General features: G+C 44.0%; 2 protein-coding genes across 2 annotated transcripts; one reads left to right on the top strand and one right to left on the bottom strand.

The window, feature by feature from the left end:
- Window positions 1-6,957: 6,957 nt before the first annotated feature.
- LOC119176946 (uncharacterized) lies at window positions 6,958-18,190 on the top strand. The gene is made up of 11 exons (XM_037428284.2): window positions 6,958-7,073; window positions 8,709-8,762; window positions 9,229-9,309; window positions 10,344-10,552; window positions 13,586-13,676; window positions 13,987-14,298; window positions 14,468-14,593; window positions 15,007-15,150; window positions 15,630-15,753; window positions 16,324-16,381; window positions 17,847-18,190. The coding sequence occupies exons 6-11, from the start codon at window positions 14,139-14,141 to the stop codon at window positions 17,943-17,945; spliced, it is 711 nt and encodes a 236-aa protein (XP_037284181.2). The 5' UTR covers window positions 6,958-7,073; window positions 8,709-8,762; window positions 9,229-9,309; window positions 10,344-10,552; window positions 13,586-13,676; window positions 13,987-14,138; the 3' UTR covers window positions 17,946-18,190.
- Window positions 18,191-22,688: 4,498 nt separating this feature from the next.
- On the bottom strand, window positions 22,689-24,276 carry LOC142777036 (uncharacterized). The gene is made up of 2 exons (XM_075881339.1): window positions 23,813-24,276; window positions 22,689-23,602 (listed from the first exon to the last, which is right to left on the bottom strand). The coding sequence occupies exons 1-2, from the start codon at window positions 23,963-23,965 to the stop codon at window positions 23,162-23,164; spliced, it is 594 nt and encodes a 197-aa protein (XP_075737454.1). The 5' UTR covers window positions 23,966-24,276; the 3' UTR covers window positions 22,689-23,161.
- Window positions 24,277-24,494: the final 218 nt, after the last annotated feature.

A 24,494-nucleotide genomic window follows, 5' to 3' on the forward strand; every position in this document is an offset into this window, starting at 1 on the left:
GTTTTAAAAATCTTTTTAATAATATGTGCTAATGGTAAAGATATAGAAACTGCTACATACTTAATGGGCAGGGCCATCATCAATTCCCTCTGAAAGGTTGTGTCGAATATTTCCCAATAGCACTTCCACCTCTTGTGGGCTTGTAGGAAATAAACTAATTGAGTGTATCAAGCTTTCGCGTTTAAGCACAAAAGCAGGACGTGTTTCAGAACTGAGATTTGTTTTAAAATCACCCACGTTAGTGAAGTACTCATGCATTTCTGGAAGTGCCTCAACTTCTGTCTTACCATGAGAAAAAGCTAGAATGCTAATAGGACGTTTTATTTTCTAGTTGTTAGATAAACTAATTACTTCGTTCCAAAGCTTTTTAGGTTCTCCAATGATACTTGCCAAAAGGATTTGATAGTAGCTGGTCCTTGCTTTTTTTTTTTCAAGTCGGCATTCAACTTATTTTGGTATTTTTTAATTCGCTTAGCACAGCAGCGTCACGGGTCTGTATAAATGCGTGATACATTCTGCTTTTATGTTTTATACGTTTGTACCAACATAAACTGATACAGGGTGTACGAATTAGTTTTTTTTTAGTGTGCGATGGAACAATTTGATAGTATTGATCATACATGACCTTAAGTGCTTGATAAAAAAGATGGTATGCTCTATCGGGGCCACTTTCTGCGTAAACGACGTTCCATTCGGCAGTTTCCAGCGCGCAATGAAATTCATTGAGTTGATGCGACTTCATTTTACGATAGCACGACGTTTTTTTCGGAGTCCCGCCTCACACTGTCAAGTGATAAAAATGTAAAAATAGGCAGGTGACCACTCACGTCTAATGAATCATAACACAGGTGCAGTTATAACTGGGGACGTTTGTGATACTGCTATCAATTAAAGTGGCACTGTGATCTGTAAGACGAGTGGGCTGTGTGATAACATTCGAACAACAAATGAGTCTATAGAATAGTTTCCAGCTGTTCACACGATGCATCCCTACTGTGCGTGTCAACATTTACATCGTCCATGATAAGGAATGGACTTCGCATCAAATGGAGTTTGCGCAATAGCATTTGTATAGGAGCGAAAAATTCAAATTTATACCCAGTGGGTGCGGGTCGATAAAAAGCTGCAACTATTACATTTTGGACACACAATGTAAGGCCCTCTCGCTGCTGCTGGTTCGAAAGTCACAGCATCCATTACCGTGCGCCGCGACCGCGTTTCGATGGAGGCGAGATGCTAGGGGCCCGTATATATTAGGTTTATGTAGATTTATACTCAATCTCCTCACTACCATTCAGCGCTGCCATAAATATGGAGTGTAAGCAAGCCACATGCTTGCGCAGGAAAACACAGTTCCAGATGTAATTGCCTCTCAATTGGCAAAGTTGAGACATTTGCCCTCATTTAGCATCTTCACATCAATAACTAATATGTTTATTCGACATCGCATTCACGTCGTGTTTTTTTTAATTGATGTATAAGTAACATGTGGTAGATGCGGCTAAAAATCAACATGGCAGCGCCCGCGCCAAGTCGACAAACCGCTTCGATCTGAACTTGCCCTTGATGCTCACCCAGACCACTCACAGCAACACATGAATAGTGTAATTAGGCTAGCTATCACTTGATGCCATATCATGATCAGGATAACGCATCAGGTAGGCTCTGTCGTTACTGGCCAGATTAGCTGTTTTTTTCAACCAGGCCTGCTTAGCCTAACATGCCAAGCACTTGACTGTGGTTCGTGAAAAAAGCACAGTATAGTCATGAATACATCGCTGCCAAAGCACAAAGACATAAATCCAAAGAAATTTCAAGCGTAAGTTTGGAAGTTACACGCCACAGAGCGCACGATGATGGCATGATTAACTCGAGGCGGAGGGCGCCAACGTTGTTGGGTGCGGCCATTGTTCTGTTTTTTTTTTCGGCGCTGCAGTTTGCTCGCGGAACGTGTGCGTTCTGGCGGGACGCGGTGTATCCACACGACGAACCAAATCCGTCTTTTCCACTGCGCACGGTGCATTACGTTGGCCCACGTCACGGATGTGTGCCATCCGTGCCACGTCCAACAAGATCTTTTTGAACACGAGAACTTTTTGCAGGAACGTATAGAGTGCTTCACAATCTAATTATGACGTCACTTTTTTTTTTCGAACTCAGTCTTCTACCTAAAAGAAACTCTGCGGCAAAGACGAAAACAGAAACCTTCCTATCCAGAATGTGTTTTCAACTTTCAGACTGCTCGCGCCATCTATATAGAAAAAAAGGAACAAGCAAGCATTCGCCCATTATTATGACCTTTGAGATATGGTAGCACTCGAGCTATCGCAGATCACTGAGGTCATGTTCTGTCAATAGAGGCACTTGCTAAGGTTGCAGTTCTCAGAAAACGAGTACTGCGCTCGTTAACAGTAACAAATTATCATGAATACGTTCCGGTGAAGCTTACCGACGCAAGCCTAAAGCCAACACAACCATCAGTTTGGAACTAACAGCACACGCAATGTGCGACGAATAGCTTAAACATTCGAAGCGGGCGGCTCTCGCTTCAGACATTGCCACCATGTTTTTTGTTGTTCTCCGACGCGTCTCATCCGCCATCTGGATGCGCTTCGCAGCAGGACGGGCGGCGGAACGATCTTCCGCGGAAGATATTTTCTTCCTGCCGAAGTCCATCGAGTTCGCGGCACGGATGAATGCAAGTGGAGGGGCTAATCGTCCTGCCTATGGGCGGCATCCAGTAACATCCTCAGTGGTGCAGAGAACTTCTGAGACGGAAGTATTCGCACTACAACTAAGCGCTCGCCACCTAGAGGCCGCACCTGGAAACGGCGTAACAGGGTCAACTTGAAAGGAAATATGTTACCACGTTGCGCGTTGAGAAGCGGCCACATAGTTCCTCTCTTATCGCTATTCCACTCGCGCGAGCCCGTAAAAGAACAAAGCGATGCTCCAACACCTTTGTAGCGGGGCGCAATGCGTGGCATCACGGTGGAAAGAAGGCAACGTAATGTTCTATCACTTCCCGAAGGACGCAGACGACGTGCGACGGAAAATGGCACAAATCAGGAACTTACGCATAGGAAAGAAGCTGACGGACACTACAGTCGTTTGTTCTAATCAATTCGCTCGAAACAACTTAATTCTCCTGGGAGAGTACACCATTATTCAGCATGTGTGTATTCTTATCAATATTTGGGCTTCTCCAATCATGGAGTATAGTTTCGTTTATATAAGCAAGCGCTTTAGCAAATCGTTGCGTTGCATGTGTGACTGCATTCTTTTGCACATGCTTGTTTTCTGAGTAGGCCGTTGTACTACCCATTCTAAAATTAGGCTGCAGCAATCCTTCCCCCTGAACAGTTTTTAGTTCGAATGTGCGCATATACATGCCCACAAATGCGCGCGCGAGGGTCGCACATGCGTAACTTGCATGTATGTATGTTTGTGCATATATATATATATATATATATATATATATATATATATATATATATATATATATATATATATATATATATATATATATATATATATTGCCACAATCTTTCTTCAAGCTTTGTTATCGCCCGTCACACTATAAGTAATTCTCAGCGCAACTCCATGCCGCCTGCAATGTTTGAGAAGCTTAGTCCATAATTTTGTAGAGCTTACGTGCACAACGCGAACATTACAGATTATTCTGGAACCTATACGTGGCCGCTATAGCGATAACACTAGAATATTCGATGTCCATGTGTTAATGCCGACGCGCTTCACCGCTTGTGAGTTGATCAACCACCAGCGCTCTATTCGCCACTATCCAGTGTCAGTGTATATCGCTGTAATCTGACTTTCTGTTCACCGACCACAAGTCGGGCCAAATGAACAGTTTTATCTTCGACCTACAGTCTACCCCCTTCGTCAACCCGTGACAATATCATGTCCGTGCATTCGTAGTGTGCTTAATGTGCGTGCATATATCTGCTTTCAATATCAATTACTGCCAACACGAACAAGCGAGTGTTCGGAAGCACACAACCTTATTCATTAGAAATTTTGTAACCTGATCGCGAACGCCAATAAAAAGAGCACTCCTATCAGAATAAAAACAAAAATTTCTTTGCCTCAAGATACACTGGCCCAGTCATAGCTGTGTTCAAAAACGATGTGAACGGCGTGCGTATTTAGCTTTTGACGGAACAACTGAACTGGATGGGATACATGCAATCGGCAGCACGAGTTGCAGCGTAGTTACCTCGCAAACTGGTAAAGCCTTGCTTGTAGCAGTGTAGCAACGCAGCGCAACAGTACTAGCACCCTTCGGAGAGGCCCACTACACATGAGCAGTTGCCCTCTTGAACCTCGGGTTCACTAGACAGGTTGTTCAACTTGAAGTAAATCTGATGCGGCTCGCAGAAGTGGCTCGAATTTCGCGCACAAAGCGCCATGATTTCCGCTGTTTGGCGCGTAAAATCTTTTGTGCCGATGAGAAGAGGCGGCCCAAAGCAACGCGATTTGGCGCCACAATCAAGAAACTTCAGTACAGCGCCAAGCGACAGTGCCGCGTTGACCCTGTTCAATGCAGCCATCTTTGTTTTTTTTTTCGGCCAGTGTTGCCAGCACACAAAACGTTTTCGGGAGTTGTAAATAGGTGCATGTTAAAGAACACCAGATAGCCAAAATTCCTAGAGCCCTCCACGCCGGCGTCCCTCATGATGATATCGTTGTTTCGGTACGTAAAGCCCTGTATATTATTGACAACAGTTATAGCTACCGTTTTGAGCAACTTAAACAGATGCCCGATGATTCGGGCATTGCAGGCAATACATCTGAGAAAAAAAGAACTAGCTGCTTGCTTGTCTATATTTGTGGCAACCAAGCTAGGGGGTGGAAACTCCCTATACCTTCCATGTATCCGCTCTCGCATGCTGATACGCAGCGGCAGCGCCGCTTTTACCACTGGCGGTTGCCGGGCATCCTACTGAAAATAAACCACGAACACGTTTTTTTCATGACGTCACCAAATAGAGGGAAAGGAGAAAAATTGAGAGGTTGAGGCTTGCCGCGGACACCCTTCTTTCCCGATTCGCATACAAGCGGAAGACGCTCGTGCCTTCTTTCAGGTGCGCTGGCCGCTTGGGCGATGCGGCCATTCGTAAAATTTTAGAATAATATTTTTCCGAAGTTATTTCGTGTGTTCTGAAGAGGCGAAAGTTAAGCTGGCTGATGTCTTAGTATAAGAAGAAACTCAATAGGCACAAATAAAATGCACTTCTTTATTACACGTTTCGTATAACAACACATACACGTAGTCTGAAAGTGTCCATCAATAACATGATCTTTAACTTACAACTGATACACGGACATAATGAGCAAGCATTGAACCCAGAATAACCACATCAATGTGAAAATTATTAACAATCGCGATTAGGGCACGTCGTATTTGACTCTATCACGTTTGTTGTGACGGCGCACATAGTTTTCTAGCAGAACTTGCGTACAAATTGAGACTGAAGTTCGGAAGCACGAAGAGGCCTGAAGCGATCAGAAGTTTTTCGAGAAAGAACGTCGCTGGAAACAGTTTCGGCAAGTTGACTTGTCCTCGTCAGGAAAACGGCGTTGCCATGACGAAGAAAAGTGCACTTGTCAAAACGTTGGCTCCACCGACATTCTGTGTAATAATATTGCCTCGTTCCATTTCATTAGAAGCAGTTATTCCATCACGTGTATTTGAGTGACAGTATTAAAGTAAAGACTCACAAATTTTCAAAATGCGGCTGCAAGAATTTCATGAGCAGGAAGCAGCCTATAATTACTTGATATCATTTGAACTGCATGCCAAAAGTAAAAGAAGCTAAAACAATGTAACCGAACCAACTCGAATTCAAGCCTTTAAATAAGCATGTTCCCAACAGGAGCTTGGCTGCCGTCTTCAACAATTAAACAGTCGACACCGCACTTTTGTCAGTAAAGTCAGGCTTACTCAATATCTGCTCAAATAATGGGTCCAAGTTTTCGTGCTCACCCGTTGCCTTTAGGAAACGCTGGCAAACCTTCGCAGAACTGGAAATCATCGGGTAAGCACACTTCAAAGCCACGGAAAACACGTGTTGCCCGGTTAAGCCATGTCTTCAACAAATGCGTGGTTCACTTGTTCGGCATAGCTCACTGTGACTTCGTACTCTGCCCGCCACCACTTGCTGTTTTTATCTTTCCTGTAGTTGGTATACACGCCAACTAAGCAAGATAACTGAGTGCGATCTAACTTCTGATATTGCTGAACGAGGTGCAAGAGAGAGAGGAGGTAAGTGCTACGAACTCAAGTCAATCACTTCCCGCGCTTCATCTGATTTGAAAGTCATGAAATAAAGAATGACAAAACATATAAATAAAATAGAAGTTCTTTACAGGGGCATCAATTTTTTTATTGGTAAAAACTTCTGAAATGCAATAAATGCGGACATTCACATCAACCTCGCTATGTTCAACCGTATCTTAGGAGGCCCGGCAACCACTACGAGAGTGCATGTTCCTTCAAACCGAAACTAGTGGCGAGTTTCCGAGATCTGACCAAGCTTTTTGTCCTCGCATACTTAATGACCGAGACGCCGGTGACCGAGACGCCGGTGACCGAGACGCCAGCAACTTCTTTTTCTGTTTCACGGCGTTTTTTATTTTCTGTCTTGCACTCTTTCTGTAAGCAGCAAATGATAACTTCGTCACAGTGCGCTTAAGACCAGAGATCACTAAAGCCGCGGATCATAAGATCAAGGACCGCAGACTATTTCCCATATTTATTGCACAAAACTATTGCATTGTCTAATACACATACATTTCTCCGACGTCCAAAGGTCAAACATTAGGTCATTTAAATAGCACATAATAATGGATAAGAAAGGGGTCACGAGAAGGTTGTGGGGTAATACCCCTCTTTAAACGGTGACCTAATGTAAACAAAGAATGTAAAAATTTCTCACTTCGCGTCTGCTTTCAGGTGGTGTTTGAAGCACGAATCCTCGACTTTTACTCGACTGAATCTGGCATACTTCTGGATGACATCGAGATTGAGGAAGGGACATGCCCAGATCAACGTAAGCACATATATTGTATTAGGTCAAGCCTGTAAAATGTACGATCGCTTGCAGTTTCTAGTCCTTGCCATTGTTTATAGTCCTTCCCAGCGAGCACCAGGATCTCCTGTTGTTCGCTGGCCTTCGTGGTGAAAGGGTTGAGGAATGATTGACGCAATACGACCGCGTGAGTTTGCTTAACTACTGGGACAATTCCGCGAAAATGTCCCGCATCCCATCCTGTCTCACAGGGCTTGCCAAAACTAGGTTTCTGAACCATGAGTTGGATTTCGCAAACTGGGACACTTTTAAGCAGCGCATCTTCCAGATTTTCGCAAACCCTTCTATCCGCTCCGACATCGCCAAAGGGAAGCTTGCTCAGTGTGTCCGGCACTCTGGCTAGTCATATACTTCGCACATAGAAGACATTCTCGCCTGGGCGAGAGCTCGATGGCAGAAAATGACTGCGGTCGCCACCCGCTCAAAGACATTGATGCCGTGGCATCAAAGCTCTGGTAGCAAAGAATCGCACCACAGTCACGGATATCATCAACATGTGTCTGCGCCTCGATTATCTTCATCTTCTTCGCTTGCAGCCTAACGTGCCTGCTCCGCGGGCAACCAACGACAGTAAGCTGCGTGCCTTGATTCATTCTATTATGCGCGAAAAACCGTAATTACAAGCGGCATCGTCTTCTCTCGAGCTCCGTACCATACCTCCTAGAGGCATCCTCCGCAACATTGTGAAGGAGGAGCTGGCGTCCATGGCGTGCACTCAAGTCCTGAACCCGTATCCCGCACCATGGCCCGCCTAGGCCTACGTTGCTGCTCTCACGTCATCTTCCCAGCTGTCACCTCAACCTGAGTCAACAGTGCCTGCTTCGCTCAATGCTCTCACACAAAGGGCAGCGCCTGAGTCTTTCAACGCCAGGCATCCCCCTCGACCTGTTTGCTGTTATTGCGGAATCCATGGTCACATTTCGAAGTTCTGCCGACGGTGTCAACAAGACGACAGGCGCGGCTATGATTATTTTTAAAGAGACGAGTTTGCCTCTGTTCCCTACAGTCACCGCCCAAACATTTACCAGCATCGCTCGCCATATCCAAAGACCTTCGATGCAGCGAAAGCGTTCTGTTCATCGCGTCATCCCTCTCCATCGCTTATGCGGCGCTTTTCCTCTTCGTCCGGCTACCACGGCATCTGATCATCGCCCGGAAAACTGAACAGTGCAGCTTCAGGAGGGAAAGCTGCATCCTACGACCTGCATCAGGCTCCTCCGGAACGTCCCTCAAATGGACTTTCCGTGTGTGTTCAAGATGCATGGACGGAAGTCTTCGTGGGCACGGGTGCATCGCTTTCGGTGATTAGTGACGAGCTGTGTTCTCTTTTGCGAAAAGTCAGGATGCCATATGATGGTCTGCCACTTCATTGCGCTAGTGGAGTTTGTAGTGTACACGTATCCCGCAGGAGCGCGGCCACTAGCGTGAGTTCGGTCTTATTATTAATATATTATTATTATTATTATTATTATTATTATTATTATTATTATTATTATTATTATTATTATTATTATTATTATTATTATTATTATTATTATTATTATTATTATTATTATTATTATTATTATTATTATTATTATTATTATTATTATGCAGACGCTTGCACTTTCGAAGGAGCCACATGCCTTGCATGGGAGAATTCGCATGACCGTAAGTTACTTTTAGCTTTTCTGTCTTTCGTCCTGATTTCTGGGGCTAATGTATAACCTATTGAAGTGCAAAGATGTGATGCATCTTTCAAAAGCAAATACAAATCTTACCAAGTCTTTATTTGTGCAGGTACCCCGATGTTTGTCATTTCTGCTCTTTAGAACTTCCGCAATAGACTGTGCAGTTATGAGGGCTCAAATATTACTACTATGCATGTTCTAAAATTATTAAATTTAGTAAGCTCAATTAGGTAAAGAAAACAGAAGCTTATTTTCTTTAGTGGTTAAAACTTGTGAATTAATGTGAATTAAATTACTTCCTTAAAGCTGTTTATTTTAAAAGCATCTCTGAGTACATCTTAGACGGCGAAATCGCACATGGTCCGCTCTCCTGCCTTGTAGTTGAAGCCGAAAACAAGAACTTTACGTGCATACAACCGAACCACATACTTTCTGGTGTCATTCAGCATTCGCTTCTGGATGGTGGCATCATGAGCGGGCTGGTCTCTCCGTGTTCCTTTCGGACCATACGACTGGAACCCCTGAAGGTGAGTGCTATGTGTGCGCATTCGAGCCACAACTTGCTTCGGCGTGCGATGGTTTCCTTCGTTTTCGAAAGCATACGGAATTGGGCACTGGACGTACTAGCGTATTGCTGAATATGGCGTTTCAGCATTTTCTTGGCCTTTTTTTTTAATTACCCACCTGTATTGTTGAGTGTTTATTTTGACACGCACAGTTCCGAAGGCTGTCATGTACCACGTTAAGAGGCCGTATATGGTAAAATGTCAGGGGTATTTTCGTACCATGTCAATTATTTTTGTATCATTTTATACATTTACTGCTGCACAATGCACATTGAGGCCGGTCATATGTACTAAATTATTTATTCAATAACTAATAAACATACTGAAATTCTGACTGTAGTTATGCACATTATGACACTGCTCTTACCGACAAAAATCAGTTTTCGAATTACAACTCGGGGCTTAAAAATAGTTTTTACAGTGACACAACACTTTTGTTCACTCATATAATATTTTATTTTAAAAAAAAAGAGCACAGCGAAGTGCTTGCAAGTGACTGTAGAACGTTAGCGACATAAGCATAAACACTATTACTTGATGCCAAAATCGAAGGGATGTGTTCTTTCGATTATCACTTCAAACGGATTCCAGATAGCCATTTATCTTTCAAGAAAGCACCAAGTTTTTATACATGTTATAACAAACAAGGAAAAAAATTTTGCCAAATGTTTAGCCACTCTGTACCTTCACCGATAAGTTTTATTCTACTGTAAATATAAATGGCGGAAAAATTTACAAGAAGCCTGTTTGTGCGCTCTTCGTACTGCTCCTGCTATTCAGTAATCACTACTGACCAACGCCGGTAGAATGCTACCTTCCAAATAATCGGAACTCTGCAGACTCTACCATACTAAGCCATATATTACCGAATAATCCGGGGCAATCTCGATCTGACAGGGCCTTTATATACATTTCGAGCACCACACAATTTTCGACTGCTTTCTCTCGGTATCCAAGTGATAATGAACCGGTAAATCTGTGTTTCATAAACCCAGGCCACTACCTGCGCTTCTCGGCCGATGCTCCAGGACAGTTCGCAGTGGTAACGGCAACCGGTGGCAGCGGTGACGCCCGGTGTGCAACCTTTTGGTATCTGCTCTCGGACGACCTTTACGGCCTCATCCTGCTGGCAGGACCCACTTACTTCAACGAGTCCACGCACGGTCAATGGCGTTCAGCCCAATTCAGTCTTGCGAACAACTACGTGAGTGTGCCGCAATACATTGCCGAGCACGCACTTTTACCGAGCATGCACATACTTTTAAGTTTTTACTACTTACTGACCAATACACAATTTTTTATATTATTTGCTCCTAATAGGCTGTCAATGTAAGCGATAAAAGAAGTTGATTACTTATTATTCTTATTATTATTATTATTATTATTATTATTATTATTATTATTATTATTATTATTATTATTATTATTATTATTATTATTATTATTATTATTATTATTATTATTATTCGCCTTTTTTCGTTGCTTGTATTCTACTTGCTGCCTTGTCATGGTGTTTCACCTTTCAGTAGGATTCATGAAGTAAGCGCGCTAGAACACAAAGATTGTTCGGTGTCACTCAGCGTATGTATGTAAATTGTGTTTCACACTTAGGGTGAATCCCGTAGTGTGTGACCTCACGATGCCCCTACGATGTGTCCAGCGCGGCAGTCGCGTGCCGGCAGCAGCTCACACTACGACGGCGCGTGCTGACCGCATCGTCAAGCAGCGAACAAATTCCGTCGTTGTTGCTGGAACTGGGCCGATATTCGTCTCGTCCTCTCACAGTACGTCTCAGTGCCGTCCAAGACAAACGCCGTCATCGCTGACGCTGGGGACATGATGGGGTATTAAATAGGAAGCTTCACACGTGCATTTCGGCGCCGGTGAGTGAGTGCTGCCTCAAGTAACAAAATTTCATCGAGAAGAAGCACGTTTCGGTCTTTATCTTAACTTACAACATTCTTGAACTCGTTCTCGTTCGTTTTATTGTGCCCGGCAGTCGCTGTAGAGGGCGTTCTTTGTTATTTATAGCGTGAAATAAATACCACGCACGGTACGTGCTCATTATGATATTCCCTGTCACAACTGAGATACACACACACCAAGAAAAAAATATACGTGAACGCACTCAGTACCAAGACGTTCCGAAAGAGCATGATGTCGCGCTCTGTTTCTAGAACCCCATTATCGCTAATGAAGCCTGACAGGTTGGCTTCACACACCATTTAGTACAGAACATCGGCCTAGTTCCCACAGCAACGACGATATCAGCAAGCTGCCCGACATAGTGGCCAGTGCGCACCGCGGTCGAAGACGATGTGCTTCAACAGCACGCTCGTCGAGCGTCTGTGCATGCGCGAGCCGCTGCCGGCGGGCCACTGCAGTGCTGCCTCCATCGCGATGACATATGCTCCAAGATTTCGCCTAAGTGTGAAACAGACTCTACGTGTGAGCGAAAACGTCAAGTATTTCAGAATACAAGGTGGGCTGCTATTGGCATATTGATTGAATGCTTGCCATGCTAATAACGGCATACTGAAACAGAAACGCGCAATTATGCAGCGTAGTTTTTTTTTTCTTTTCTGCGCTTGCGTTTTTTCCCTTCTCATCCCTCGTGATTCGTGCTTTATGGTGTCAGTATAGAACACACAAACGCTGAAAAATAAGAAAATTACAAGGAGTACTACTTCTACCAAATATTATAAATCGCTAATGCACAGTGGCTCCCTTAAAATACGATGATAGGGCAGCTACCACTAATGGTGCTAGTTGTGCAAGGCTAGACTAATAGTGGAGCTTGTGATTGACGTAGTTTCTGTCGGCTTTTGCAAGCTCCCGACTACGTCGTTGCTTAGTTTGGCTAGCCGTAAGATTATACTGCATGGTGAAGAGTCGTCATCAAAGAGTAGTCTGCACTATGCGAAGTGAATGATTACTTGGTGTGTTAATTATCAATATTCTAATTTAAACAATCTTAACACTTGTGGTATTATTTGTTATAGCCTTAATTAGCAAGATTCTCATCATAAAGGTCAAGATTGTCATAATAGTAATGAGAATGCTCCTAATTACCACAATGATAGTCAACAATGACACCTAATTAACCCTAATTAGCAAGTTATTCAAGGGACGTCAAGGTGAAACAGTGAATTGATTTAGGTTGAGAAATTTTAACCTGAAAACTTTAATGTTGTTGTCCTGCCCCTCCTGTGGTTATCCGCGGTGGTCTAGTAGCTAAGGTACTCGGCAGCTGACCCGCAGGTCACGGGATCGAATCCGCGCTGCGGCCGCTGCATTTTCGACGGAGGCGATAATGCTGTAGGCCCGTGCGCTCCGATTTGGGTGCACGTTAAACAACCCCAGGTGGTGGAAATTTTCAGAGCCCTCCACTACGGCGTCTCTCATATTCATATTGTGGTTTTGGCCTGTTAAACCCAACATGTCAATCCATGTCATTATTTTCATCCTCAGCTTTCATCAGAAATGAAGAAATTAAAATCAAAGTCTCATATTTAAATTTTGCACTGAGATCTCCGCACGTGAAGGGACGAATTTCAAAATTCGTTTTTAATATTTTTCCAACATTGGCCCAACAAAGTTTCTAAAACTTAGCTTCTTAACGTTCTGGCCCCCTCAGAGGACAATATGTACTTCACTTTTATCGATTAGTAACGGCATGAACTTCCGTGTGGCGTCGCCTGACACATTTTCTTTTTGCGTGTTTTCTCGCCCACCAAGCGTCTTCTCGTGGTGAGCGTGGTGTTTTTGGCATCGCGAAAAAGTAGTTTATAAATACGATGAAAATCACTTTTCTTTGGTGTCTAAGGAGAAGAGCACGAAGAGTGCGCGCGCCAGCAAGTTGAGGCCGATGATGATGACAATAGTTTTTTTTTATTTACTCTACATGTCCTAACCTCCACCTTAAATAGCTCCGCCATTTAAGTAATGGGTCGCGTATATGTTGTGAAGTGCAACAGTTTTTTTTTTTGAACAAAATGCAAAGTCAGAGAAGGGGTAGACTATGTAGATTGGAATGTTTCTTTATGTTTATGGTGGGATTTCGGTGGAAGTGTGGTAATAGTGCAGAACCGGTGATATTTATAAATTTAGAAGTTTGAATGTCATAACGTGACTAGTGAGAAGCGCCGTTTATCTTTTACACAGTTAGCAGAAAAAGGATAAAATCTATCTTATTAATCTATTAACTAATATCACAAAACTTGTGTACAATATGCAGAGGTCTATCATCGCCATATCGGGCACTAACCCCAAGGCATTTGCTCTTATCGACGACTTGCTCGTTAGTGAGGACGACTGCACCACGAAAGGTGAGACAACTAAGTATTGAGACATAAGTCTTTTCAGTTTTTGCAAAATTTCACACCCAGGAAAAGTAATTTTCTGCCTGATTATAACACAATTTATTTGATTCAATTTGTATGTGACGGCATAAAAATATGACCACACAAACTTGTTAACGCTATAGCTTTCGGAGTAATCGCGCTTCAACAATTTCGCAGTGCACACTAGATGTTTTATTCTTATATTTCTGAATGAGACTAAAGATGCGCAATATAAAGTTCCTGTATTGTTACGACACCAAGAACTGGTTGCAATTGAAGCCAATCGTTGTTGCAGGAGACATTTCCACAGTTACGACACCGACTTCAGCGGAAATCGGGACTGCTGGCGCAACGACAGGTTTTGGAACTACACTCTTTTCCACATCAACAAAGGCAGTGTCGGTGGCCCCAACACGCGTTACTGGTGGTGAAGAAAAAACGCTTCCTATGGCTCCTTCAACGCTTTCCACCACGTCCGTGCCCACCACTTCAGCGCCTACTTGCGGCAAGGGCATGTTCAGTTGCCACGACGGCAAGCACTGTGTTGCTGCACTGCTCCTCTGCGATGGCGTTCGTGATTGCCCCAACGGAGCTGATGAAGTATGCGGTAAGATATCTTTGACCCTCGATATTCAAGCTGAAGTTTGAAGCTTTAGTTGACCAAATCTTAGTCTTTCACACTTCAACATTTATACATGAGGAAGCACGCTTTTGTTCAGCCTTGCCGTGGAAAGATTTGTGTGAAAGTTAAAATTTGTGTTCCACTCCATACGCAGGAGACCGTGAATACTGTACCGGTGCTCAGTACTTCTGCCGAAAACCATCAACATGCATTGACGCGTCCAAGCTGTGCGATGGTCATGAAGACTGCAGTGATGGATCAGACGAAGTTATCTGCGATGGTGCGTATTTTAACGTTCACAGCACGACGTTTGCCCGCTGTTTGAGAGTTTAAAAATCACATCACGCCATCTGAGTAGGACCTTTTTCTGATTGCCGCATGTATATTTTGCTGAAGTATTATTATAATCTAGCTGCTTCCGTGGTGAGGCATTAACAGTGACACTTCAGTCAATATGAGATCAGTCCGATTTCCAGACACCAAAATGTATAACTTTACTATTATTAACTTTGGTGCATTAACAATGAAATAACGCACAGCACCTACTCTTGTTCCAAATACACATAGCTATGGAGTATACGTATAAGCAGGCGTGCCTCAGGCGCTTGCCAAAGGCGTCCTTGGTATGACGTACAGAGAATAATTGTTTTTACGTGTCTGCTATAAGCTATTTTTCTTCTTCTCTCGGTGCAGAATGTCCAGCCTACTTCTGTCGCAATGAAGGCAACTGCAGCTTACATTCGATGTCTGGAGCACCAGAGTGCACGTGCACGGTCGGCTTTCAAGGAACTCGATGTCAGAGAAAGCTCATACGAGATCCCCCAGCAGACTTTATAGGTATGTTAAGAGAAACCTCACGTATTTTATTATTTTCTTCAATTGGGAAGCAGGTGTGCAATGGAGCAGTATTACACATTCATTCACACGTTAGTGCATGAGTGTGCATAAGACTAGTCGCCTCGGTCTAAAAATATGCTGCCGCACATTGTTTACCTTCGTTAGGGACCAAGTTGCACTATAATTTAATCTATATGCTTTGTTATTCAAAGTACTGATTGAGTGACCGACGAGCTCGCTGTATAACTTCCACGTTTAGAGGGAGTCAGCTGAATGTTGATTCAAACTATTTCCTGTCGGCTCCGTCAGCACAGGCACAACGCTTTTTTTTTTTTTTTTTTACGTGGGAAAGCATTATGTATGCCTATACTCGTGGATTAAATCATTTTAGTCATTCGCTTCGCATCTATGGCACCTGTTGTCGACGGCTCTGCAAAACAGCTTGAACTCGCTGAAACGGAGGCGAATTGTATGTACAGTTGCAGGTCCCAGTGGAGGTTGGGCGTATGGTGCGCCCATACTGGTACTCGTCATCCTGGCTCTTACCGCCACAGTTATCATTTACGTCAGGCGGAGAAGGCGCAATGAGGCATGCCGTGAAATGTGAGTGAGCCGGCAGTCCGTTAATTAGTCTATGTGTATAGTATGATTAATAACATTGGCAAGTGCGAAGTACTTTTTGTGTCCATTAGCTTGAACTATTCATTAGTACAAAGCCACAACGAGTGTAGTTTCAGTAATTGAGTTAATACCAGTAGTCGACTTATTTCTGCACATCTTCACATCACAGTCCTATAATCGTTTTATGCAAGCCTTAACAAGCGCATGATGGAATGAACATGAGAAGCACTATATACGGGCCTGCGCAATTTTTTTGCCTTTTAGGGCGCATAGTATAACGCTGGTATCATATATATATATATATATATATATATATATATATATATATATATATATATATATATATATATATATATATATATATATATATATATATATATATATATATATATATATATATATTCTCTCATCTTCTTGGCTCAATGAATTATGTTGTCTTTCAATTATTTAGGTTATGTTCCCAACGCTTCTGAACTAAATACATCCTTCATGCACTAAGCGTCGTTTTCTATTTAGGCACTGTACGGCCTTCTGTACAATTTCTTCTTTCAGGGAGCAGAGCCGCACAGTTTCAGTTGAAAATCCAATTTACGGACTTGATTTTGGCCAAGTAAGTGCGATTTATATTCGCATTTGTAAGTTTCTGTCGCTTTATTTTGAAGGTGTATTACGTGGAGGGCGTGTTGTTCAGGATAGAGAAAAGTTTATGCCACAGCATTTCAGAAAATGTTGCATGTACATCAAGTATTCACAGTGGTGAGAGCGAATGACAGTGGCTCAAAATTTTGTTGATGGATAACTTATTCTGTGTGCTATGAAAGTAAGCGTGTTATCATGATATCCAACCAGATGTCATAGATAATATGCAAAATCCATGCCCAAGAGGAAATACGGTCGTATTGGTCGTACGAAAATGCATTACTTCTGTGAGGCATCACCAGGAAGAGGAAAAAAAAACGCAATAGCGGGATAGTATGCAAGAGATTGCACTTTGTGACTCCAGGAATCTATGACATGCTGTGGCATATACGTCATGCAGTTCTATTTCACGGGCCCTTATTTCCCGTCGGCTTCACCTGTCAGTGCTTCCTTGAATTGCAGGCTTCTGCAGCAAAAAGTAAATGTAAAGTTCCCATTTCTTGAGTTTCGTGCTGAGCCCCAGTTTTCGTGTAGTAAGCCTGACGTCACAGATTTAGGGCCGATTCTGAATTTCTGGTAAGTCACGTTTCTGTTTCGTTTTCAAATACAGCGTAGCCTTTGCTTACGGAGAAGCAATTTGGTATATCTTGAATGAGCGCTGTTGAAATTCTTAACATCGTCGCTAGCTGGTGTGAGAGCTTCACGACGTTAAGCTGACTTTTTCGCTGCCATGTCTTCTCTACGTTATAAACCGCGCAGTTCACTGAAAAATCCACCATTTGACTTCTTTTAGAGGTGTATCTTCTTTAACAGCGCGCTTATTTTGTCGCGTCAAATTTTGGTATGCACTGAAAAAGCAAGAGCTTAACAATTCGACTCAGAACGTGGAATGAGCAGCACGCTGTGTTTCCTCTAACATCCTGCATTTTATATAAGCGCACACTAGTGGTTGTTACCTGAGTGTGAGTACCAGTACTGGTGTCAGAGTTTATTTCCTTATTTCTTTTTTTTTTAGACTTCTCGGAACGGATAGCTTGTGTCAGGTGTCACTTCATAACGCAGTAGCACTAATAGAATTTATTCTTGATATTCACATCTTTCGATTTCATCTGGCGCGTCTACGTAATAATTGTGTTTTTGGCTCTTGTTACAATGTTCCAATGAAGAGACGCATACTAGTTTCATAAATGCCATCATGAATATAATTATAGGCTATAGCAGTGCCACTACAGCATATTTCATTGTAATGACATGGGGCGCCATCTGATCATAGCCATTGTATCTGCTGAGGTAACGAATTGCATTAGTTAGCCAACTGTGTTCGTGTTAAACGCTTCCCTGTGTAACTTCTACGCACAATATCGTTTAGTGTGGGCTATGTTATTTTAAAGAAGATACACTTCTACATAGACTGTTTTCGTGCTGTTTGTTTCCAGGTGGCCATGCGAAAGCAACCGACGCAACCAAGAGACTCGTGGTTATCCAGAACATTCAGGTTTCCACGAAGTAGTCGGATGTCCACCAGTGATTGTTGAATTAAACAGTTTCATTAGCCTGTTAATTAACGTATTACGTTGTTATAAAACTTCCTATTTTCATTTTTTTTTCATTAAGATAAGAATACTGTTTTTATGGGTTCGTCAGACGCATCCCGGCGCATTGTTTGCCACACATTGACTCAATAAAATTCTGTAATAATTATGAAGAGTATGATACGCGCTCATCAAACTGTACATAGGCCTGAATCAAACTGAAAATAAATAGTATTTAGTGCACCCAATTCGCTGCAGTCTTTTTGTGTTGTGCAGAGAAACACACACTACTCTGTCAACAGTTAAGAAACATCATCACTGCAATGCATTTTTCCTCGAGTATATCCACACATCCTATTAGGCCTTAATTGTGTGATCACGGCGACATACTGGATAGTGTGACAGCATTTTTGAGCTACCACAAGTTTCGTGTAATGTACTCGCATCTTTTTCATCAGCGAAGCATGTTAAATAATAAAATAAAGAAGTCATGCAGTTGGAAAGAAGTCATGCAGTTGGCGCCAAACGCATGGATAACAGCAGACACTGTAGCACTAGGTGAATATGTTTTTGTGTTCAGTTCCAGACCCTTTCATTGACAACGGGACACGCTGAGTCTTAGAAGATGAAGGTTGTCATCCTGGAACAAGCACTCAAAACATTTTCTTCGTTTGTGCTCATGATACTTCGATTTATCACCGATGCGATAACGCAGTAATAGAGACAGCTTCTGTTTTTTTATAAAATGGTGTGAATGTTTTTATGGTTAATGGAATAACATGCTACTTGAGTACTTTGGTGGAAGATATGCCATATGTAATAATAAACAGCAGAAAACCAGCCCGCATGCATGCATGCATACTCAAATGGTTCATAAACTCGTTATAAGCCCTAAAGTCTTCCAAAATATCAAAATTGTTTTGCCGCGTACACTGCCTAAGACTGTACTGTCTGGACTGGCCCAGAGTTGCCGGAAGTTTTAATCAATGTTGAGTCACAGCACTATACCGGCAGAGCATACTGTCTGTCTCACAACTACAGCCACGTAGAACAGCCTGCATCCAGAAGTTCTCAAAAACATTTTATAATGAACAACTGACTACTGCAGATATAGGGCAGTTTGGTGCAATATATTGGGCTCATCCTGATGCCTGCCTTTCCCTTCTTCGCTTCTTCCACTTTCTCTTCCTGCTCTAATTGAGCTGCGCTACAGCAATGTGACATTGTATAATGAAAACAATGGGCAAGTTTATTATGCTATCAGCCACGCGCAGCCTGTAAGGTGAAGGCACACCATATCTTGCGTTAAATTTGCAAGATTGCCCTACTTGATTGATGTTTTGGTATTAGTAACAGGTGCCGGCCAGGAGGCACAGCAGCATTTCGAGTGTGCAATTAAAATAGACTACCGCCATCCGGTAGTTCACTTCAGCCCGATGCATTCCACCAAGGCATACGTGTTACAACTAGTACTTGCGTGTGTTTCCATGTTCTGGCATCATGGTGTTGTTGGTACCTGGACACACGTGCCTCCAAACGACCACTGCAGTGATAGCTTCAAGGCAGAGCCTCCACTTCGTATGCTGCCAGTGCTTGGAAGGAATCCGTGTGGCACCGGGAATTCATCGGTTTTTCTAAAGCGTAAAAATATTGTCTGGTGCGGTGCTCGGCTATACGTTACCGAATGGTTCTTATAATTTCGTCTCATTGCACGATCTATAAGGCCTGCGAGATCTCCAGGTGCCCTTTGTCTTTGTACACATCCTAAGCACCGTTTTAACTACGTTGCAATGTTAATCCACCTATACATACCGTTGGTCCATGCTTCTGCGAATAAAGTCCGACGTTATATCGGCGCTCAGACATTGCTTCAACATATAGAAACAGGACAGGCCTATCACCAAGCAGCCTTGAAATTAAGTCTTTATTATAATAATAATTGTTGCAATTTAACGTCCTCAAACCAGCAAATGATTGTCAAAGACGCCATAGTCCTGGAGGGCATTTTTTCCTCCATAGAAAATGCGGCTGCTGCCACCGGGATTTGAATCCACGACCTGCGGATCAGCAGCCGAGTGCATTTGCCACTAAACCACCGTGGTGGGTCAAAATTACCCTTTTGAAACAAGAATCAACTGGAACTTTGACATGTCCATTTTATCTACACGAACGGCCCTGCCGCTGTGGTCTAGTGGCTAAGGTACTCGCCTGCTGGCCTGCAGGTCGCGGGTTCGTATCCCGGCTGCGGGCTGTGGCGGCTGCATTTCCGATGGAGGCGGAAATGTTGTAGGCCCGTGTGCTCAGATTTTGGTGCACGTTAAAGAAACCCGGGAGGTCGAAACTTCCGGAGCCCTCCACTACGGCGTCTGTCATAATCATATGGTGGTTTTGGGACGTTAAACACCACATATCAATCTATCAATTCGCTTCAATCACTGAAGCTTTTCTTTTTTTTTTTTTGTGAGGACGCCTCCACCGACCCCATTTCTCTCCCTTAGCAAAAAAAAGGTTGCCGGTGTCTCTGTCAAGGTCGACACACTGAAGTTGGACGCCAACAGGCTCTTCCTGCGATATTACTCTTGTAGCAATTAGTAGTTCCATGCCTCCCCCCACCCATTTTTTCCGAGCTTTGAAATCAATGCAAAAATATAAAAATTATCTGCCCGCCGCAGTAGTGCAGCGGTTTCGGGGCTCTGCGACGCACTCGTAGATCACTGGTTCGACCCCAGCCTCGGTGGTCGCATTTTGATGGAGGCAAAATGCTAGAAACCTGCCTACTGTGTGATCCCAGTGCACGTTAAAGAACTCGAGAGGGTCGACATTTCCGGAAGCTCTTGCTACGGCGTGCCTCATAATCGTATTGTGGTTTTGACATGTAGAACCCCAGGTATTATTATTATTATGAAAGTTCTGGAGTTCAGTGTGATTGAATTTCTGACGAACGTCAGCGGTGGTTGATTTCACCTATGTTCCGTATTTCCGCGGGTAAATGGACGTCTTGCTTTGAACACTGCAGCGGCTGACTTGAGCTTTCGGGCAGATACTACTGCCATCAAGATCGAACTCTAACTTGATTTTATGGCTCCATCAAACACTACGGTTGTCCATCGATGTATTCTCACGTTTCGAAACAAGAAAGCACGCCCAGTAATATGCAGAAACTAGCACCGGAACATCGTTTATGTTTTTGCACAGCTAAACTCGCATTACCCTTTTTCCGCCACGGTCGTGTGGTACGTCCCGCGTGGCTGCCCACGCTGACGCAGCCGGAGACGCTGTACGCTTTCTGAAGCCGTGTTACCATGTGCTACTCGTACAAGTCGTCTGGCGCGCCGCTGCTCTTTTATCGCTCCTTCTTCGGTAAAAGGGATCCGGTTCGCGGCGCCCCAATCCGTGCGCGGAGCCGCCAGTTGCGTCTGTGACTCTGCACTCCACACACACCTATCCGCTGCGATCGCATTGCTCTTCTACCGTTCGCGTCAAGCCCTCACCGCGGCTCGCGCGTACTGTTGCGTAGCGCCGCCAAGGTCACAAGCTGCTGTCACCACTGTTGGGTATCGCGTGTTTCTCAGCTTGCGGCTGCTTGTGCGCAGAGCTGATGGACGGAGCGGACAAGGCGACGGTGAGTTAAGGCAACTTGTATGTACACTCTCGTTCTTATTGAAAGGGAACACGCGAACGCGTGACCTGCGCTCTGTGGCGAGGGACTCCTCCTAGATTTTGTAAGGGGCCGGCCCTTAAAGCCGTCCCCAACTCTCTCCTGTCAACTGAGTAAATAAAGTTTACTACCTACCTACCTACCTACCTGTGGCGGCTGCCTACAGCACCATCAACCGACAAGTGAAGAAAGCACTTTCGCTTTTCGCGTCATCTACGGCCAAGCAAGATAACGAGTTATGGCCGGTAGACAAGCGCTACTAGATTACTTTCCCTGCATGATTGCTCGCGTGGCGAGCGATATTGGGCGATTACTGTAGCTTGCGCCGTGGTCGCGAACAACGTTTGATATGTTGGCAGTAAACTACGCACTGCAGGCGTGAGCACAAAGAGAGTGCAATCTAGCGGCGCTTGTCTACCGGCCATAACTCGTTATTATTTTTTTTTTGGCAACAGATGACGCTGAAAACGAACGTGTTTACTTTTGCTGTCGGTTGATGTGGCTGTAGGGAGCCGCCCCACAGTGCAGGCCACGCGTTCGCGTGTTCCCTTTCATAAAGGACGACGGTGTACACCATAAATAAAGGCGTTACATATTCGGCACTGGGGCCGACAGCTTGGGGAGTTCGAAGAGCCTGGCTTTCTTCGGACGCTCTGACGCTGTCGTCTGCTCTGACGCCCTTGCGTCAGCAGCTTCCAAACAGGAGCCGCCGCTCTTCACGGGCTAGATCAAAGCCACCTAGAACAGGTTAAGGCCTGCGCACTCCCTCCGTGACGTCACGCACCTTGCCCGAATGGGCCACGCCTCGCGAAAAAGTTTGTCTGCTAGCCGTCCAGGCTCTACTCACTTCCATGCACTAGATGTGTGTGGGGTTGCCTTCCAGAAGTCGCAGAGTGCTAATCACATATATGTACTTTTCTGCCAAGCGTGCAGATATAAATTTGATGGCAAGTTATGTGAAACTAAGACATGCTAAAAAAAGCTTTGATTATTGTGCCCGAAAGCTGTAGCGTTAGAAGTGTGCCAGAATATGGTATGGCGCATTTCGATTTTTTTGAATAAAAAGAAATAAACTACGATCCAATATATTCCATGGAGACGACATCATTTATTTATTCTAACGTGAATCTTCAAGACGTTAAAGGTAGCTTAATTGAGCGTTTTCAGTTTCCTCTTCAGTGTTGCGCCCTTCTTTGCCGCCGTTAACTTGTCGGTTTTCATTTGGACGTAGTTTTTCAGTAAGGTGTTGGTGGCTGCCCACAAGATGTTTTGAAGCGCTGTCTCCGGATGGTTTCCTTTGCAACAAATGTCCAAATCTTCATTGTCAATTAAAAGGTGCTTCACCACACTGAGAAGAAGCTGCCTTTGGTGCCGTGCTGCATGAAACCGGGCGGTGTTGTCTTTCGAGGTCAGCTTTTCAAGCACGATTTGTGTGTGCAGAACAGCACTTATTACTACTGGTTGGGGAAATTTTAGGGCCCCTCTTGTGAGGCCTTCGATTAGCATATCATCAACCATTGGTATATCCCTATCTTGTCTCGTGATGTTGGCCGCACACTCTTCACAGGGAATTTTCCTGAGAGTGGCGTGGGCGCAGTAACCTGCAATATACACTATTGCAGGCAAGCTTTCCTTTTTTTGATTTAATGTCCTCTTCAGTCAACTTAATGCCATATTCTTCTATCACCTTGGCTGCATCAAACACAATACTGCTAGGTTGGGACAGTTCTTTCATATCTGGAAAAACCAGCGAGTTCTGAAGCCTCAGTTTTGCTTCTGATTCAAATATTTGTTGGACGGAAATATGGTAGTTGGATCCACATAGCCGACGGTAACGACCAAACCTCTCCTCGAGGCTGTCTGTCTGAAACTTTGCAAGCAAGACATATTCAAAACCTAGCTCCTCCAGGCAATACCGACTGACTTCTATAGTCTTTCCGTTGCTATCCGTGTAAGTGGTGGTAGTCCTCAAATACTCTGCTTTGAAATGAAGTTCGCAGACCTGCGATATGCAAAAGCAAAAAGAATGTTTTAAAATATTTTAGCAACATTTTATATATGTTTTTCTGCCTGATTACATTCTAGAACGTTATAATTAGCAAGGATTGAAATCTAGAGTGACGCTGCTCCGTAATGCACTGCACTAGCACAGATCTGTGACACAGAATTCGCTTTATGTGAAGGTTTATCGGTAAAAATTTTAAATGCTTACCTTCGAATCACGCAGAGTGTCGATGTCGACGTCCTCGCGACGAATAGCGCGTTTCCATTTTATCCTGCGGTCGTCTTTAGGGAAGGAGAACAAGCGGACCTTCGGTCCACCGTCATAATTTCCACGACAGTTCGGCACGCAGCAGCGGCCCATCCTGTGAACTTCCTGGTAATTTCACGCGAACAAACTTCACTGCTTGGACTCCAGATAACACAGCCAGGGCCAAAACTTGCACATATCTCCGAAGAACGTCCACCAGCACTATTTCAAAATTCTTGTGCAGCGTAGAACCTCGCTTTGCGAGGGTCAAACAAGTTCTAACAGGCTCGCCCTAACGAAGGGAGTCACTGAGCCTGCATTCCCCAACCGGTCCTCACAATGCCCACCAGTTCGTCGGGCTAGGTGTGCTGACGTCAGACAAGGAAACGAAGGGAGTGAAGGGGCCTTGCAAATTCTAGGAGGCGCTGGCTAGATTGCACCCATGGGTGAGTGGTATTGCCACGTATTGCGTAATACTTGTCAGACTGAATGGCATCGATTGCATCATCAGGCTGAAATCGGCGACGCCACGTGTTGCGGAAGGCACCGTTTACGGTGAAGGTGTCAGCCGGACTCGCTCGCTGGTTTTGAAGCGGGTTGCCTTTGCAAACGCAATAAAGTTTGGTTTGGACTCCAAGGCATA

Source organism: Rhipicephalus microplus, chromosome X (assembly GCF_043290135.1).
Source record: "Rhipicephalus microplus isolate Deutch F79 chromosome X, USDA_Rmic, whole genome shotgun sequence".
NCBI classification, from domain to species: Eukaryota; Metazoa; Arthropoda; class Arachnida; order Ixodida; family Ixodidae; genus Rhipicephalus; species Rhipicephalus microplus.